The sequence below is a fragment of the Salvelinus namaycush genome, chromosome 27 (genome assembly GCF_016432855.1).
Source record: "Salvelinus namaycush isolate Seneca chromosome 27, SaNama_1.0, whole genome shotgun sequence".
NCBI classification, from domain to species: domain Eukaryota; kingdom Metazoa; phylum Chordata; class Actinopteri; order Salmoniformes; family Salmonidae; genus Salvelinus; species Salvelinus namaycush.
This window is the reverse complement of record NC_052333.1, coordinates 14033414-14049543: the sequence shown is the minus strand read 5'-3', so window position 1 is coordinate 14049543 and position 16130 is coordinate 14033414. Positions and strand designations below refer to the sequence as shown.

Here is a 16130-nt window from a genome sequence, read left to right as displayed (position 1 = left end):
ACCATGGCCATAGTGTTTACGTGGTCTGTGTTTCTAGTGTTGGACCATGGCCATAGTGTTTACGTGGCCTGTGTTTCTAGTGTTGGACCATGGCCATAGTGTTTACGTGGCCTGTGTTTCTAGTGTTGGACCATGGCCATAGTGTTTACGTGGCCTGTGTTTCTAGTGTTGGACCATGGCCATAGTGTTTACGTGGCCTGTGTTTCTAGTGTTGGACCATGGCCATAGTGTTTACGTGGCCTGTGTTTCTAGTGTTGGATCATGGCCATAGTGTTTACGTGGCCTGTGTTTCTAGTGTTGGACCATGGCCATAGTGTTTACGTGGTCTGTGTTTCTAGTGTTGGACCATGGCCATAGTGTTTACGTGGCCTGTGTTTCTAGTGTTGGACCATGGCCATAGTGTTTACGTGGCCTGTGTTTCTAGTGTTGGACCATGGCCATAGTGTTTACGTGGCCTATGTTTCTTATAAAGCTTCATCAGTGAAGGATCATGCAGAGTAAAGCATCTTCATGTTGATACTTGAAATGTGAGGTCATAGACCACTGTAGTGGTAGGTTTTAGAACTACATAGGCCTTGAATTCAATTAGGCTGCTTCCCAAATATCCACCCTTCTCTCAAAGTTTCCACTTCCCATCGTGAATTTACCAATTGTGGAAACTCCCTCCAGCCAATGATTACACCAATCCAATGCTTTAAAATCAATAACAGGAAGTGTGCACACTTTTGGAGAAGGGAGGAGAGTAGAGATAGTGTTACGCAACTATGGGGCTAAACAGACAGAGTTGGCTTAGATTGTTGACAACATATAAACTATATTTAGTCTCCAAATGTTTATTGAAAACATACATAGATTTGCACAAATTTGAACTTGTTGTCTCTCAAATACATTGTTACAGTTGTTGGTTAGCTAGCTAGTGAATTTTAGCCATATTAGCATAGACGTGACATCAGTCAAAACAAAAAGGCATAGTATCAATAAGAAGATACAACGAGCCCTACGATTCCCCACATGGCAGCTTCTTGTCATTGTAGCTAGCTATCTGACCGTTCAGAGTCCTAACACCACCTCATCGATGCACGCTTAGCATTTTGGTGAAGTTGTCAGCCAACTTGTCTATACAGACAATTTCCACCATATCCATGAGTATCCCTTCAGCCGATTGGAGTAGTACCGTAACAGGCTAAGGGTCAGTGTTGCTGTTTACAATGCTGAGCTTAGAACAGTTGTTTTAGTTGCCCCTCTCATTGCCTGTTTCTCTACAGGGTCCTCCTGGTTTTCCTGGTCCTCAAGGCTCATCTGGACTTACTGTGAGTTTACTACATTTATATACTGTACTATACTAGACTGTGTGTGTGTTTGTGTCTGTCTCTCCATATCTTTCTTCTGCTTTGAAACTGGAAGAGATGGAGAACTGTTCTGAAAAGGAATAAATCCAAATCGGAAAAATCAAATAAAAGTGTTTAGAACATCTTGGTGCCCCAAAAAATCAGTACATAAATGGAAGGTGAAAACAAAACACGAACATTTCGGCCTCAGGCCATCGTCAGTGTAGATTGTCAGCACACACAGCTGTCTTCTATTTCAAGGATAATTGCATAATTTGAAACGCTATCAACACTGTGTGCGAGTGTTGAATCCCTTTAAATCAGCAGGAGGGGGTGCTCATAGTGATTTGGCTCTGCCATCTCCATCTCTACAGCTCTTTAATGAAAGTTATTTCAGATGAGGAAACCATTCTATTGTCTCACCAGTTGTTCAATTATTTCCCCTGTCTAAGTGATGGAGAGTGGTAGTGCCATGCAGTGAACACGCCAACCCCCCTTATATCATTCCATTGTTTTAGCGAATGGAAGTCAGTAATGGTTGAACGGTGCGAGCCCAGCATGGAATCCATTTTGAAACGTTAAGCGGCGTTAATTCCAGGTGTGTGTGTGTGTGTGTGTGTGTGTATGTGTGTGTGTGTGTGTGTGTGTGTGTGTGTGTGTGTGTGTGTGTGTGTGTGTGTGTGTGTGTGTGTGTGTGTGTGTGTGTGTGTGTGTGTGTGTGTGTGTGTGTGCGTCTCTTCTGCACTCCGCTTTGTATTATTTTCTCTGATTGAATAGTAGCAGCTGAGAAACATTTTTCATCGTAATGAAACTCAGCTACATTGGTAAGACATTGAACTGAATCTATAACAGGGATTTGAATAGCTTTACGCTGTCAGTAGCCTTGTATATTAGAGGGGAGAGAGAGAGAACAGATATGGAGACAGAGAGGGGTAAGGAAGATAGAAATGGGGACAGAAAGTGAGAGAGAAGAAGGATAGCTAGAGAAGAGAGCAATGCAGAGAGCCGTCGTCTGAAATACATTGACTGCATTATGAAAATCAATACAATCCGTAATGAATGAGTCCTCTGGCTGGTTTGGGGAGAGGGTTGCTGACTCTGAGGGTGTCAGTATGGTTTGGTCACGGTCATGGAACTACATCGCCTGCATTGAATCCTCATAGAGAGAGCAGCAGGTCACAGAACAAGAGATAAAGTCACATTTAGAAGTTCTCAGTGGAACATTGGAAATGGAAAGAAGACTTCACTGTCTCCCTCATACTGTATTGGCTGGTCTTGTCCTTGGATTGTGTGTGTGTGTGTGTGTGTGTGTGTGTGTGTGTGTGTGTGTGTGTGTGTGTGTGTGTGTGTGTGTGTGTGTGTGTGTGTGTGTGTGTGTGTGTGTGTGTGTGTGTGTGTGTGTGTGTGTGTGTGTGTGTGTGTGTGTGTAGGCCAGGGTAATGCTTTCTACCTCTGCAGTGTTTGTAAGTCTGAATAGAGATTTAATTTAGTGTTCTACTTCTCCTCTCCCAGGGAATATGGGGATATGTAACTACATTGCTGAGATGATGGAGATGACACAGATAGCTCTCATTCTAAACTTATAGTCCTCAAATCGCCTTTCTTTTATGATCTCTTCTGTTTCTTTTCTCATTTCTTCACTTCTGTCTTTGTTCCCTCTCGTCATCTTTCCTTCCCTCTCCTCTCTCCTCTCTCCCTCTCTAATCTTCTGTCCTCCCTCTTCACCTCTCACCTCTCCCTCGCTCCTCTCCTCACCTCTCCCTCGCTCCATCCCTCCTCTCCTCACCTTTCTCCCTCATCACCTCTCTCCCTCTTTCCGTCCATCCTCTCTCCTCTCCAGGGTCAGCAGGGTGAGAGAGGAACAGCAGGACCACCAGGTGTGAAGGGTGAAACGGTGAGTCATGGCTACCCTCATCAATACATGTTAGATCAAGTTTGATTAGATACATTATTTATGCATCTTTATGGTGTCTCTCAGGGCCCTCCAGGGACTAATGGATACCCAGGTTCTATGGGACCACCTGGGCTTCCTGTAAGATACATCAACTTCCTGTTTCATCACATTTATATGAATATTAAAGAACATATTGAACATATTGATTGACTGACTGACTGATTGATTGACAGGGCCTGAAGGGCGAGAGAGGGACACCAGGCGGTGCGGGAACGATGGGAGAATCGGTAAACATGAACAAACACAGTCGTTAAACACTCTACATGTGATGGGGGTTTCACTTCATTTGGATAGTCTAAGAAACCTATGGTGATTTAACAGAATATCTGTAGCAGTTGACATGTCAGATAGTGAGTAGATAACTATGCGTTTGTTGGGTTCTATTTTATTACTACAGTGAGTGTGAGATAGTGTCCTAACCCAGTCCTCTTTCCTACAGGGTCCACCAGGCAACCCAGGATACCAGGGAAAGGCTGGAGTAGCGGTCCGTAACCTCATCCCCTCATCCCCGTTATCCCTCGCACCTATAACATCATCCATAACCTCAACCCCTTTATCCCTCACCCCTATAATTTATCATCCATAACCTCATCCCCTTTATCCCTCACCCCTATAATTTATCATCCATAACCTCATCCCCTTTATCCCTCGCCCCTATTACTTATCATCCATAAACTCATACCATTTATCCCTCGCCCCTATAACTTATCATCTGTAACCCCATCCCCTTTATCCCTCGCCCCTACTGTATAACCTATCATCCATAACCTCTTCCCCTTATCCCCTTTATTCCTCATCCCTATAACTTATCATCCGTAACCTCATCCCCACATATTTATCCCTCGTCCCTATAACGTATCATCCATAAACTCATCCCTCACCCTCTTTATCCCCACATCCTTATGTCTTACGCATAACCTCATCCATATCCCTGATCTTCATGACTTCATGTCCTCTTGAGAATGTTCTGCTTTCAAGGTTTTGGTTCGAGTCTCTGTCCATGTTAAAATATTGCTGTCTGTTGGTCCAAAGGGACCCAAAGGAGAGGCTGGACTGGCAGGTTCCGATGGACCGAAGGGAAATCAGGTATAGTACAATGCAATATGCATTTCAAATATACGTTTCAAATGCTGTGTTCAACAAACAGACTCAACACTCACACACATGCACACACACATACGCACACACACACACACACACACACACACACACACACACACACACACACACACACACACACACACACACACACACACACACACACACACACACACACACACACACACACATACTGATGTGATCCCTCCACCTTTTTAGGGCTCCCAAGGGCAACCAGGATTCCCAGGTACACCGGTGAGTAGAGTCAAGTCTACTTTATGACTCAGTTAGTTAAATATCTATTGGCATGTGACCGTAGCAACTGGAGGAAGGTTGTGGTCAACTGTTGTGTGGTCAACTAACAATGATGATGACTGTAAGGTACATTTGAACTTTGTAGGGCCCCCCTGGTCCCCCTGGGAAACAAGGAAGAGAAGGACCACCTGGACCCAAGGCTGACAAGGTAGAGCAACTTATCATACTACGTTTTCTTCTGTTTCCTATATCTGTTTCTACTTAATAGTGAGGATACTGGTAATGTCTCTAATGTCTCTAATGTTCTCTCTCTCTCTCTCTCTCTCTCTCTCTCTCTCTCTCTCTCTCTCTCTCTCTCTCTCTCTCTCTCTCTCTCTCTCTCTCTCAGGGTAATGATGGAGCACAAGGTCCGCAGGGCTCGTCTGGACCTCCAGGTTCTTCTGGGTCTCCTGGCTTGCAGGTGAGTGTGTCTGTGCATTATCACAAGATATAGTGCAAAAAAAAAAATCACGAACGATGAGTTTAAAGAATTCTCTTCCCTCTCTGCGTGTGTGTGTGTGTGTGTGCCCCAAAGGGACCTCCTGGATTTGAGGGATTGGACGGTAAAGATGGGAAACCAGGAATGAGGGTAAGAGGTAGTAGATATTATTGTTAGTCGATGTAAGTAGTTAAGTAGGATGACTTGAATTGACCTCCGCTCTCTGTCCCACCTCCCCCTTCCTCTCTTTTCTCTCTGTCTCTCTCTCTCTCTCTCTCTCAGGGTGAGCCAGGGATTCCAGGGACAGTAGGACCCAGAGGAATCCCGGTGAGTGCCCTTTCACCTTTACATGACCCCTACATACAGTTGAAGTCAGAAGTTTACATACACCTTAGCCAAATAGATTTAAACTCAGTTTTTCACAATTCCTCACATTTAATCCTTGTAAAAATTCCGTGTCTTAGGTTAGTTAGGATCACCACTTTATTTTAAGAATGTGAAATGTCAGAATAGAAGTAGAGAGAATAATTTATTTCAGCTTTTTTTTTTTTCATCACATTCCCAGTGGGTCAGAAGTTTACATACACTCAATTAGTATTTGGTAGCATTGCCTTTAAATGTTTAACTTGGGTCAAACGTTCGGGTAGCCTTCCACAAGCTTCCCATAATAAGTTGGGTGAGTTTTGACCATTCCTCCTGACAGAGCTGGTGTAACTGAGTCAGGTTTGTAGGCCTCCTTGCTCGCACACGCTTTTTCAGTTCTGCCCACAATTTTTCTATAGGATTCAGGTCAGGGCTTTGTGATGGCCACTCCAATACCTTGACTTTGTTGTCCTTAAGCCATTTTGCTACAACTTTGGAAGTATGCTTGGGGTCATTGTCCATTTGGAAGACCCATTTGCGACCAAGCTTTAACTTCTCTAGGGTATGTGGGACGGTAGCGTCTCACCTCGTCAACAGCCAGTGAAACTGCAGGGCGCCAAATTCAAAACAACAGAAATCCCATCATTAAAATTTCTCAAACATACATGTATTTTACACCATTTTAAAGATACACTTGTTGTAAATCCAGCCACAGTGTCCGATTTCAAATAGGCTTTACGACGAAAGCAAACCAAACGATTATGTTAGGTGAGTGCCTATTCAAAGAAAAACACAGCCATTTTTCCAGCCAAAGAGAGGAGTCACAAAAAGCAGAAATATAGATAAAATGAATCAGATGACACTCATAGGACTTCATGTTACACAATACATGTATGTTTTGTTCGGTAAAGATCATATTTATATCCAAAAATCTCAGTTTACATTGGCGCGTTATGTTCAGTAGTTCCAAAACATCCGGTGATTTTGCAGAGAGCCACATCAATTTACAGAAATAGTCATCATAAATGTTGATGAAAATACAAGTGTTACACATTGAATTTTAGATCCACTTCTCCTTAATGCAACCGCTGTGTCAGATTTCAAAAAACTTTACGGAAAAAGCAAACCATGCAATAATCTGAGTACGGCGTTCAGACGACAAATCAACCCAAAGAGATATCCGCCATGTTGGAGTCAACAGAAGTCAGAAATAGCATTATAAATATTCCCTTACCTTTGATGATCTTCATCAGAATGCACTCCCAGGAATCCCAGTTCCACAATAAATGTTTGTTTTGTTCGATAATGTCCATCATTTATGTCCAAATTCCTCCTTGTTGTTCGCGCGTTCAGTACACAATCTAAACTCACGACGCGCGTGCAAGTCCAGCGGAAAGTACGGTCCAAAAGGTTCCATTACAGTCTTTTTGAAACATGTCAAACGATGTATAGAATCAATCTTTAGGATGTTTTTAACATAAATCTTCAATAATGTTCCAACCGGAGAATTCCTTTGTCTTCAGAAATGCGATGGAACGCAGCTAACTCTCACATGAACGCGCATGGTCAGCGCATGGTCAGCTCGTGGCACTCTGGGAGAGACCTTACTCAATCTCCTCCCATTCGCCCCCACTTCCCAGGAGAAGCATCAAACAAGGTTCTATATAGTGTTGACATCTAGTGGAAGCCTTAGGAAGTGCAACATGACCCCATTTCCACTGTATCTTGGATAAGCAAAGAGTTGAACACCTACAAACCTCAGATTTCCCACTTCCTGGTTGGATTTTTTTCTCAGGTTTTTGCCTGCCTTATGAGTTCTGTTATACTCACAGACATCATTCAAACAGTTTTAGAAACTTCAAAGTGTTTTCTATCCAAATCTACTAATAATATGCATATCCTAGGATCTGGGCCTGAGTAGCAGGCAGTTTACTCTGGGCACGCTTTTCATCCGGACGTGAAAATACTTCCCCCTACCCCAAAGAAGTTAACTTCCTGACTGATGTCTTGAGATCTTGCTTCAATATATCTACATAATTTTCCTACCTCATGATGCCATCTATTTTGTGAAGTGCACCAGTCCCTCCTGCAGCAAAGCACCCCACAACATGATGCTGCCACCCCCGTGCTTCACTGTTAGGATGGTGTTCTTTGGCTTGCAGGCCTCCACCTTTTTCCTCCAAACATAACGATGGCCATTATGGCCAAACAGTTCTATTTTTTTTTCATCAGACCAGAGAACATTTCTCCAAAAAGTACGATCTTTGTCCCCATGTGCAGTTGCAAACCATAGTCTGGCTTTTTATGGCGGTTTTGGAGCAGTGGCTTCTTCCTTGCTGAGCGGCCTATCAGGTTATGTCAATAAAGGACTCGTTTTACTGTGGATATAGATACGTTTTTACCTGTTTCCTTCAGCATCTTCACAAGGTCCTTTGCTGTTGTTCTGGGATTGATTTGCACTTTTCGCACCAAAGTACGTTCATCTCTAGGAGACAGAACGCGTCTCCTTCCTGAGCGGTGTGACGGCTGCATGGTCCCATGGTGTTTATACTTGCGTACTATTGTTTGTACAGATGAATGTGGTACCTTCAGGCGTTTGGAAATTGCTCCCAAGGATGAAACAAACTTGTGGAGGTCTTCAATATTTTTTCTGAGGTCTTGACTGATTTCTTTTGATTTTCCCATGATGTCAAGCAAAGAGGCAATGCGTTTGAAGGTAGGCCTTGAAATACATCCACAGGTACACCTCCAAATGACTCAAATTATGTCAATTAGCCCATCATTAGTTTCTAAAGCCATGACATCCTTTTCTAGAATTTCCAAGCTGTTTAAAGGCACAGTCAACTTAGTGTATGTAAACTTCTGACCCACTGGAATTGTGATACAGTGAATTATAAGTGGAATAATCTGTCTGTAAACAATTGTTGGATAAATTACTTGTGTCATGCACAGGGTAGATGTCCTAACCGACTTGCCAAAACTATAGTTTGTTAACAAGAAATGTGTGGAGTGATTGAAGAACGAGTTTTAATGACTCCAACCTAAGTGTATGTAAACTGAAAGCTGTGTGTGAGATGTGATGTGTGTTGTGTTGAAAGCTGTGATCTAGAGGAAGGCCCTAAAAATTGTCGAAGACTCCAGCCACCCTAGTCATAGACCGTTCTCTCTGCTACTGCATGGCACGCGGTACCCGGAGCACCAAGTCTAGGTCCATGAGGCTTCCAAACAGCTTCTACCCCCAAGCCATAAGACTCCTGAACATCTAGTCAAATGGCTACCCAGACTATTTGCATTGCCCCCCTCTTTTATGCTGCTGCTACTCTCTGTTATTATCTATGCGTAGTCACTTTATTAACTCTACCTACATGTACATATTACCTCAACTAACCGGTGCCCCCGCACATTGACTCTGTACCGGTACCCCCTGTATATAGTCTCGCTATTGTTATTTTACTGCTGCTCTTTAATTACTTGTTACTTTTATTTCTTATTCTTATTTGTATTTTTTAAACTGCATTGTTGGTTAGGGGCTTGTAAGTAACCATTTCAAGGTCTACACCTGTTGTATTCATCGCTTATAACTAATCCAATTTGATTTGATTTGATGTATGTTGTGTTTATTGTTGATCTATCTGCTCTCAGGGTTTCAAAGGGAAGCATGGACATGTTGGCTTCCCTGGACAGAAGGTGAGTCAACCACACACACACACACACACACACACACCCTACTCTCTTCAGTGTGTCTGTTTGATGTCTGCTACCGTACAGTACACCAATACAGATTATTAGCCCGTTGTTATGGATGCTGGGTACTCCCTCACTTTTCCCCCATGCTCTCCATTTCTCTCTTCCTCCTCTCTTCAGGGTGATGCTGGACCTGTAGGCCCACCGGGGACAGCTGGTAGACCAGGACTTGAAGTGAGTCAAACCAAACGTTTCATGCACCTGCTCAATTCATGTTGTTTGATGTTTGAATGATGTTCATATGAAATTAATGAGTGGTAAATAAAACCAATGATGATGTTGTCATTATGGGCCAATGAATTATGACTGTGTGTTGAGTCTCATTGAAATGACCTTTAACTTTGTCAGGGTGACGCCGGAGCCCCAGGGCCTCAGGGTCGACCCGGTCCCACAGGACAGCTTGTGAGTACATGACCTTTCACCTATATGACTCTTGGTTTATGTGGTTGTATAGACTGTGTCTGTTAATAAGGTTTGTGTGTGTGAAAATGTAGCTACCAGGTTATGTTTTTTTGGTAGGGTTCTGCAGGAGCAGCGGGGCCCCCAGGACCGGCAGGCCCAGCAGGAGTGGTGAGAAGAAATATTATCATCATCCATATGTATTTTCTAATGTAGAAGGAACGGTTATCAAACCATGTGTCATCTGCATCCAATCCTGGATTATCTGCATGATTAAATTCCGTGTTAGCGTTGTGTTATGTCAGAGTTATGTCTCAGGCAAGGTTAATCATGACTCTTTCTCTGTTGTTTTTCTCTATCTTCTCTCTCTCTCCCTCTTTCTCATTCTTTCCCTCTCTCTCGCTCTCTCTTTCTCTCCCTCATTCTCTCTCTCTTTCTCTCACTCATTCTCTCTTTCTCTCTCTCTTTCTCTCTCACTCATTCTCTCTCTCATCTCTCTTCTCCCTCTCTTTCTCTCACTCTATCTATCTTTCTCTCTCTCTCTCTCTCTCTCTCTCTCTCCCTCTCTCATTCTTTCCCCCTCTCTCGCTCTCTCTTTCTCTCCCTCATTCTCTCTCTCACTCATTCTCTCTTTCTCTCTCTCTTTCTCTCTCTCTTTCTCTCTCACTCATTCTCTCTCTCATCTCTCTTCTCCCTCTCTTTTTCTCACTCTCTCTGTCTGTATCTCTCTCTCTCTCTATCTCTCTCTCTCTCTCTCTCTCTCTCTCTCTCTCTCTCTCTCTCTCTCTCTCTCTCTCTCTCTCACTCTCTCTAGGGTATAAAGGGGGAGAAAGGCCAGGCTGCAGACAGAGGGCTACCAGGGATGGTTGGCCCTGCTGGACCCCCCGGTCATCCAGGAATGATGGTCAGTACACACAATCCTATTTTTTTCAACAAGATACATATAGAAGATGATAGATATGCATTTCCTTGTTCTGTGTTGGTAGCATGGGGACGAGTTGAACCTTAATCACTGTTTTCTCTCCTTCTTCCTCGGTCTCTTAGGGAGAACCAGGCAGTGATGGAGCTGCGGGTAAAGACGTGAGTAACCCTTCTGATGTGGTGTTTGTCATGATGACAGAAACATGAATGTAGCTGTATTATATTTACAACCTTGTTCTCTCACTGATCATCTTCTGTTCACAGGGATCACCTGGTCTGCCAGGAGACAATGGACAATGTGGTCAAAAGGTAAGAGTCACTGCTCTCCAGTGTGTGTATTTGTCTGTGTGTGTGTGTGTGTGTGTGCATGTGTGTGTGTGTGTGTTTGTCGGCAAAGACAAATTACCACGAGCAGCCACGCTATTAAACCACTGGTTACCTCAGATATGGCCTCCACTACCATAAAGGATTATGGGTAGTGTAGTCCAATGGCTGAGGGCTGTTGTGTTGGCAGGGCCGTGGTTGTGCACACACTCCGTTGGTTTTGGCTTATTCAGCAGACTCCCTAACCCAGACATGTATTATGCCCCAAATTCCCTATATAGTGCACTACTTTTGACCACAGAGCCCTGGGCCCCTTCATTTGACTAACCCCTTTTGGCATCATCCTCCATTTTCTACATTCCCCTCAAATACCCTACTTTCCCTGGCAATAGCTCATACTACATAGCCCTCTACACTAGATACAGTAGTTGCCAATAGAGTTATTCTCTGTCCCCTGGATAATGCTATTAACTGCGGACGCTACATGAGATGAGGCGATTTGTCATTGTGACAGGAAGGTATTGTCATGGCTTTTAGCTGCAGTAGTACAAATTACAGAGGAGCTCTCCGCTCTTCTCCTTCTTCTCTCTCTTCTGTCATCGTTGGTGTCCAGTGTCCAGTGGTGACGTGTAAACATTAGCCCTTCATAAATGCCTGCTTTGTTCCACATCCATCACAGATGTCAGTCTGATGCTGTTTACAATATAGTGTGTAGGGTACTTACAGAGTGCATTTACTGACACAGGGAGGTTGTGGATGCCTCCCAAATGGCACCCTATAGGGAATAGGGTGCCATTTGGGAGGAGGTAAGTGAGGAATACACTAAAGGCAGGGTAGGACTGTTACAATCTCAAGTAGACACTGTCCCCTTGTTGACTGGACTCTCCTTCAAGGGTCTGACAGGACAGGTTGAAACAGTTAGCAGTTGGATTGTTGAAGAAACATGGGTGCCAGTGTGCAGGAGTTTATTCATTTTTTCACCCTTCAATATTAAAATCTGTTGTCAGTGGTCCAACAGTGCTTCTCAATGAATACCTCTCATATCTTACCTATCGCTATCTCTCTCTCCCCCTCTCTCTCTCTCCTTCTCTCTCTCTCTCTCTCAGGGTGAAGCAGGTACCCCAGGTCAGAGAGGCTCCCCAGGGGAGCGAGGTCGCCCGGGACCCCCTGGCGGAGGTGGGTACTCCTCCAAGGCTGATGGCCCAATGATGGGCCAAGTGGGACCCAGAGGAGAGAGGGGCACCGCAGGCTCACCAGGCACTGCAGGGTCCCCCGGACCTCCAGGAATACCAGGCAACGATGTGAGACCTCAGTTACTGTGATGAATTGCATTGATTATGAATTGATTACTTGTCATGTTCTTGTTTGTTCCACAATGTTTGGTCAACAGACTAAAACTCAAAAGACCCAACACGGTTTTTAGCTATGAGAAGAGGTGATTCATGGATTATGTGTGCAGTAGTTAGGTCCTCTTTCATACTGTATATCCTTCTATTTCTCTCCACAGCCTGTGGTCAACTATGACAACATCAAGGACTTCATTCGCCAGCAGGTCATCAAGATCTTTGATGGTGAGAACCTCCTCTTCTTTTATTTTGTATTTATCACCCAGACACGGCAAAGATCTGTCTGTCCTTCCTAACTGAGCTGCAGGAAAGAATGGGAACATGTTTAGAACCCAGACACGGCAAAGATCTGTCTGTCCTTCCTAACTGAGCTGCAGGAGAGAATGGGAACTTGTTTATTGATTAGGTCTATCATCTATGATTGTACTGTATCTTTCCCCCTACAGAGAGGATGGCCTACTTCATGTCTCGTATGCCGCAGCCGCAAGAGGTGTCATCTCCCGGTCGTCCTGGACCCCCAGGGAAGGATGGTAACCCAGGCAGAGATGGGAATCCAGGAGCCCCAGGTCAGCCAGGACAGATAGGTAGAGAGGGCCGCCATGGACCCTTGGGACCACAGGGTGAGTCTAGACACGTTTCATTCATGCTTTTGATTCTTTTGTCATAAGGCTTAATACCATGGTCATGATAAAGTCATAGGAGACCATAAACAGTTATGACAAGTGATGTCAACTTAGCGTAATTGACTTGACATAAAGGTTAGTTACTCTCTCAAGTAATGTCCTCTGCCGTGTCTGCAGGTCCACGAGGTCTAAAGGGAGAGAAAGGTGACAAGGGTGTAGGGGAGATGGGTGACAGTGGACCCCCAGGAGCACCAGGTAACACGAACTTCAGCCTGTCGAAATAATTTACATTTAATAAGTTATATATTTAAATTGCAACTGCTCTTTTATAATGATTAATTTGTATCCAGTGCTTCAATGATGGCCTCTGTCCCTTCATCAATTCCCTTACGCTCTCTGCCCCTCCCCCCCAGGTGTTCCAGGCCCCCCAGGCTATGGTAAGATGGGCCCCAGCGGCCCCGTGGGTCAGCAGGGGGTCCCTGGAGTCTCAGGAACCCCTGGACAGCCGGGTCAGAAGGGCAGGGAGGGCCGGTGTAACCCCTCTGACTGTATGAGCCAACCAATAGAGTGGAACCCTAAGGGCCCTCCCATCAAGGGCCCCTACTAGAGAGAAAGTATTGATGAGAAGAGGAGGAGAGAGATTGAGAGATAGAAGAAACAAACCCAAAGACCAGAAGGCACTAGAGAAAGGAGAGGAGGGGAGAAGAGAGAACAGATCAAACAGAAGACCAGAGCTACCGTCCGATCAACAGAAATCATCCCAGGAGAACAAATGAATACTGAAGCACCAATAGTTGGTGTGGAGGACCCATCCCTAATTCATCAAAGGGGTTGCCAGGTAGCTGTCCTCCTCACCGCCTGTGTAGAAAATATATATGTGTAGGACCTTCCTCTAACTGAAGCCTTAGTACCGGCTGAAGTGGCTTCAATAAAGGAGATATTTGGACGCTGTGCTCTCCTCTCTTTCATATATTTTCCCAACTTTAGCTGCCAGCTCTTTGTATATGTTAGACATGTTTATTTTGACAACAGCAAGAACATATCCAGCCTTTGAAAAACGACCTGCAAATTCTTCCTCATCTTCACTATCATCCTCATCTTCATTCTGATTATAAAACGTGCCCATTGGGAGTATTAGGCATCTACCTTGTGATATTCTGCTTCGATCTAGCTTCTGTCTAGCCATAGAAACAAAATTAATAGAACTGACATGGCACTCCCATTTCAAATTCCCATTCTAATCGTTCTATCTCTTTGTACATTTTGTTTGATTTCTATGCTTGAATATACTCCCTCATCACTTGAATGATGGCTGATGCTTTAACAGATCTGTACGCTATATCCTCAAATCATGGCCTTATGAGAAGTTCTCACCTTCTCTTCCCTGTTTGCGTGAGAAGAACATAATGTACACCTCCCAAGAGTGCCTGTTTTGTACATATTTCTATTTATATGTAATAGCTTTTTATACATTTTGGATTTGGCGTCAACATTGCTAACCATGTTTTCGCTATGGTCAACTGTCAGGAATCCTCTACGAGTATGGTTTTTATAAGCTTTCAAAGTGGAGTTGTTTGTTCATTTAAAAAAAAAATGGAGAGAAATTAGCTTTTTATGTGAAAGTAAATTGGATTTCTATATGGTGGTAAATTATGCTTTGGAAGATATTTTCATGCTTGCCTTTGTATAAAGTACATGACATAATTTTCAAAACTTCCTCAAAACTGGCAAAAAAATTACATTTCTAGTTATGTAGCAATTTATCAACAAGTCTCTTTCATCATCAAGCTTATTTTTGACAACAGAGCAACTGTAAAGGGATATTTTTTTCTCGTCCAGCACACCACTGGTTACTGTAACTGAAATAAAAGATCAACTGTAAAGGGATCATTTGCTCGTCCAGCACACCACTGGTTACTGTAACTGAAATAAAAGATCAACTGTAAAGGGATCATTTGCTCGTCCAGCACACCACTGGTTACTGTAACTGAAATAAAAGATCAACTGTAAAGGGATCATTTGCTCGTCCAGCACACCACTGGTTACTGTAACTGAAATAAAAGATCAACTGTAAAGGGATCATTTGCTCGTCCAGCACACCACTGGTTACTGTAACTGAAATAAAAGATCAACTGTAAAGGGATCATTTGCTCGTCCAGCACACCACTGGTTACTGTAACTGAAATAGGGTTGCAAAATTCAGGTAACTTTCCAAAAGTTCCCAGGGTTTTCAGAAATCCTTGTTTGGAAGAGGGAGGGCATAAGCAGAACATTCGGAATCCTCCAACCAGGATTTATGGAAGACCTGGGGATTTTGGGCAAGTTACCGTCATTTTGCCATGCTTAACGGAAATAGATGCTTTATGACCACTAAGAGAAACAGGCTGAATTTTCATAGGAGAGGCTGTTTAGCATCTTCACCCAAACCTTCGCTGGCATCACTGTGCCAATCAGCTTCTCCTCGTATCCATTACTGAGTACAACTTGTATGTCTCCTGCCTTGTATGTTGTGTTGTTTTGAATGTTTGCAGTTTAACCTGTCATCTATACACTACAGGCCAGGGTGTCAGTAACCACTAGCTGTGTAAGGGATTTGTCACCATGTTTAGATTCATATGGATGTTCTGAGTTGTTATTGGAAGGGCCATGAGGTTTTCCTGATGTTTTGACCTGTCCATAGTAGTTCCTGGTCAGGAAAATCTACTGACCCTAGTTATGCTGAACAAAGCACCCCAAAAGTTATCCTCTCTTCATTCCTAGCTTTCATAAACATCTTGTTGAAACAACACCGCTGTTCCCCTGCTACTCTCACTATATCTGTTGTGTGTTTTATGTTGGCATCACTTTTTATCAAGAGATGTCTTTTTTAATGAAAACTTTTCAGAAAAAGATAATAAAATGTTTTAAGCAGACGTGGTCTGGTCAGGATGTTGTTGATTAACACACTTTACACATCAAAGTATAAAATGTGACTCAGTTTTACCATACTTACCATCAATGTCTTTTATTGGAATGCCTTTTCTTTGTTCTCTGAGTGAAAGCACACTAGGTACAAAACGTTCACTATCGCTCCAATTAAATGATGTAGCTTTTCAAGTAAGCAGAGTGCTAGAGCGGATTTTGTATAAACTCCAAGCTGTAAGACTCATACTACTATGTGAATGAGTCCAAGTGGAAAACGTTTCAGGTTAGCCCTTCACAGAAGCTTAACTTCTGCAGCTTTGAGAGCATGACGTTGTATTACACACAGAAGGATAGGGCAGGATTAACTGCAGATGATTCAGCAGAAATACAACT

General features: G+C 43.5%; 1 protein-coding gene across 1 annotated transcript in view; it reads left to right on the top strand.

Annotated features, from left to right (window-relative positions):
- LOC120022047 (collagen alpha-1(XVI) chain-like) overlaps nt 1–15739 on the top strand; it is a 69502-nt gene extending 53763 nt beyond the window's left edge. Inside the window, exons 39-61 of the mRNA XM_038965842.1 lie at nt 1266–1310; nt 3169–3222; nt 3307–3360; nt 3456–3509; nt 3722–3766; nt 4315–4368; nt 4600–4635; nt 4781–4843; nt 5024–5095; nt 5210–5263; nt 5396–5440; nt 9119–9163; nt 9341–9394; nt 9569–9622; nt 9740–9790; nt 10434–10523; nt 10664–10699; nt 10805–10849; nt 11971–12165; nt 12372–12435; nt 12657–12830; nt 13011–13088; nt 13247–15739. Of these exons, the coding sequence (XP_038821770.1) occupies nt 1266–1310; nt 3169–3222; nt 3307–3360; nt 3456–3509; nt 3722–3766; nt 4315–4368; nt 4600–4635; nt 4781–4843; nt 5024–5095; nt 5210–5263; nt 5396–5440; nt 9119–9163; nt 9341–9394; nt 9569–9622; nt 9740–9790; nt 10434–10523; nt 10664–10699; nt 10805–10849; nt 11971–12165; nt 12372–12435; nt 12657–12830; nt 13011–13088; nt 13247–13440 (1656 nt within the window). The 3' untranslated portion in view covers nt 13441–15739. The remainder of the gene's footprint in view (nt 1–1265; nt 1311–3168; nt 3223–3306; nt 3361–3455; nt 3510–3721; nt 3767–4314; nt 4369–4599; nt 4636–4780; nt 4844–5023; nt 5096–5209; nt 5264–5395; nt 5441–9118; nt 9164–9340; nt 9395–9568; nt 9623–9739; nt 9791–10433; nt 10524–10663; nt 10700–10804; nt 10850–11970; nt 12166–12371; nt 12436–12656; nt 12831–13010; nt 13089–13246) is intronic.
- The last annotated feature ends 391 nt before the right edge of the window (nt 15740–16130 follow it).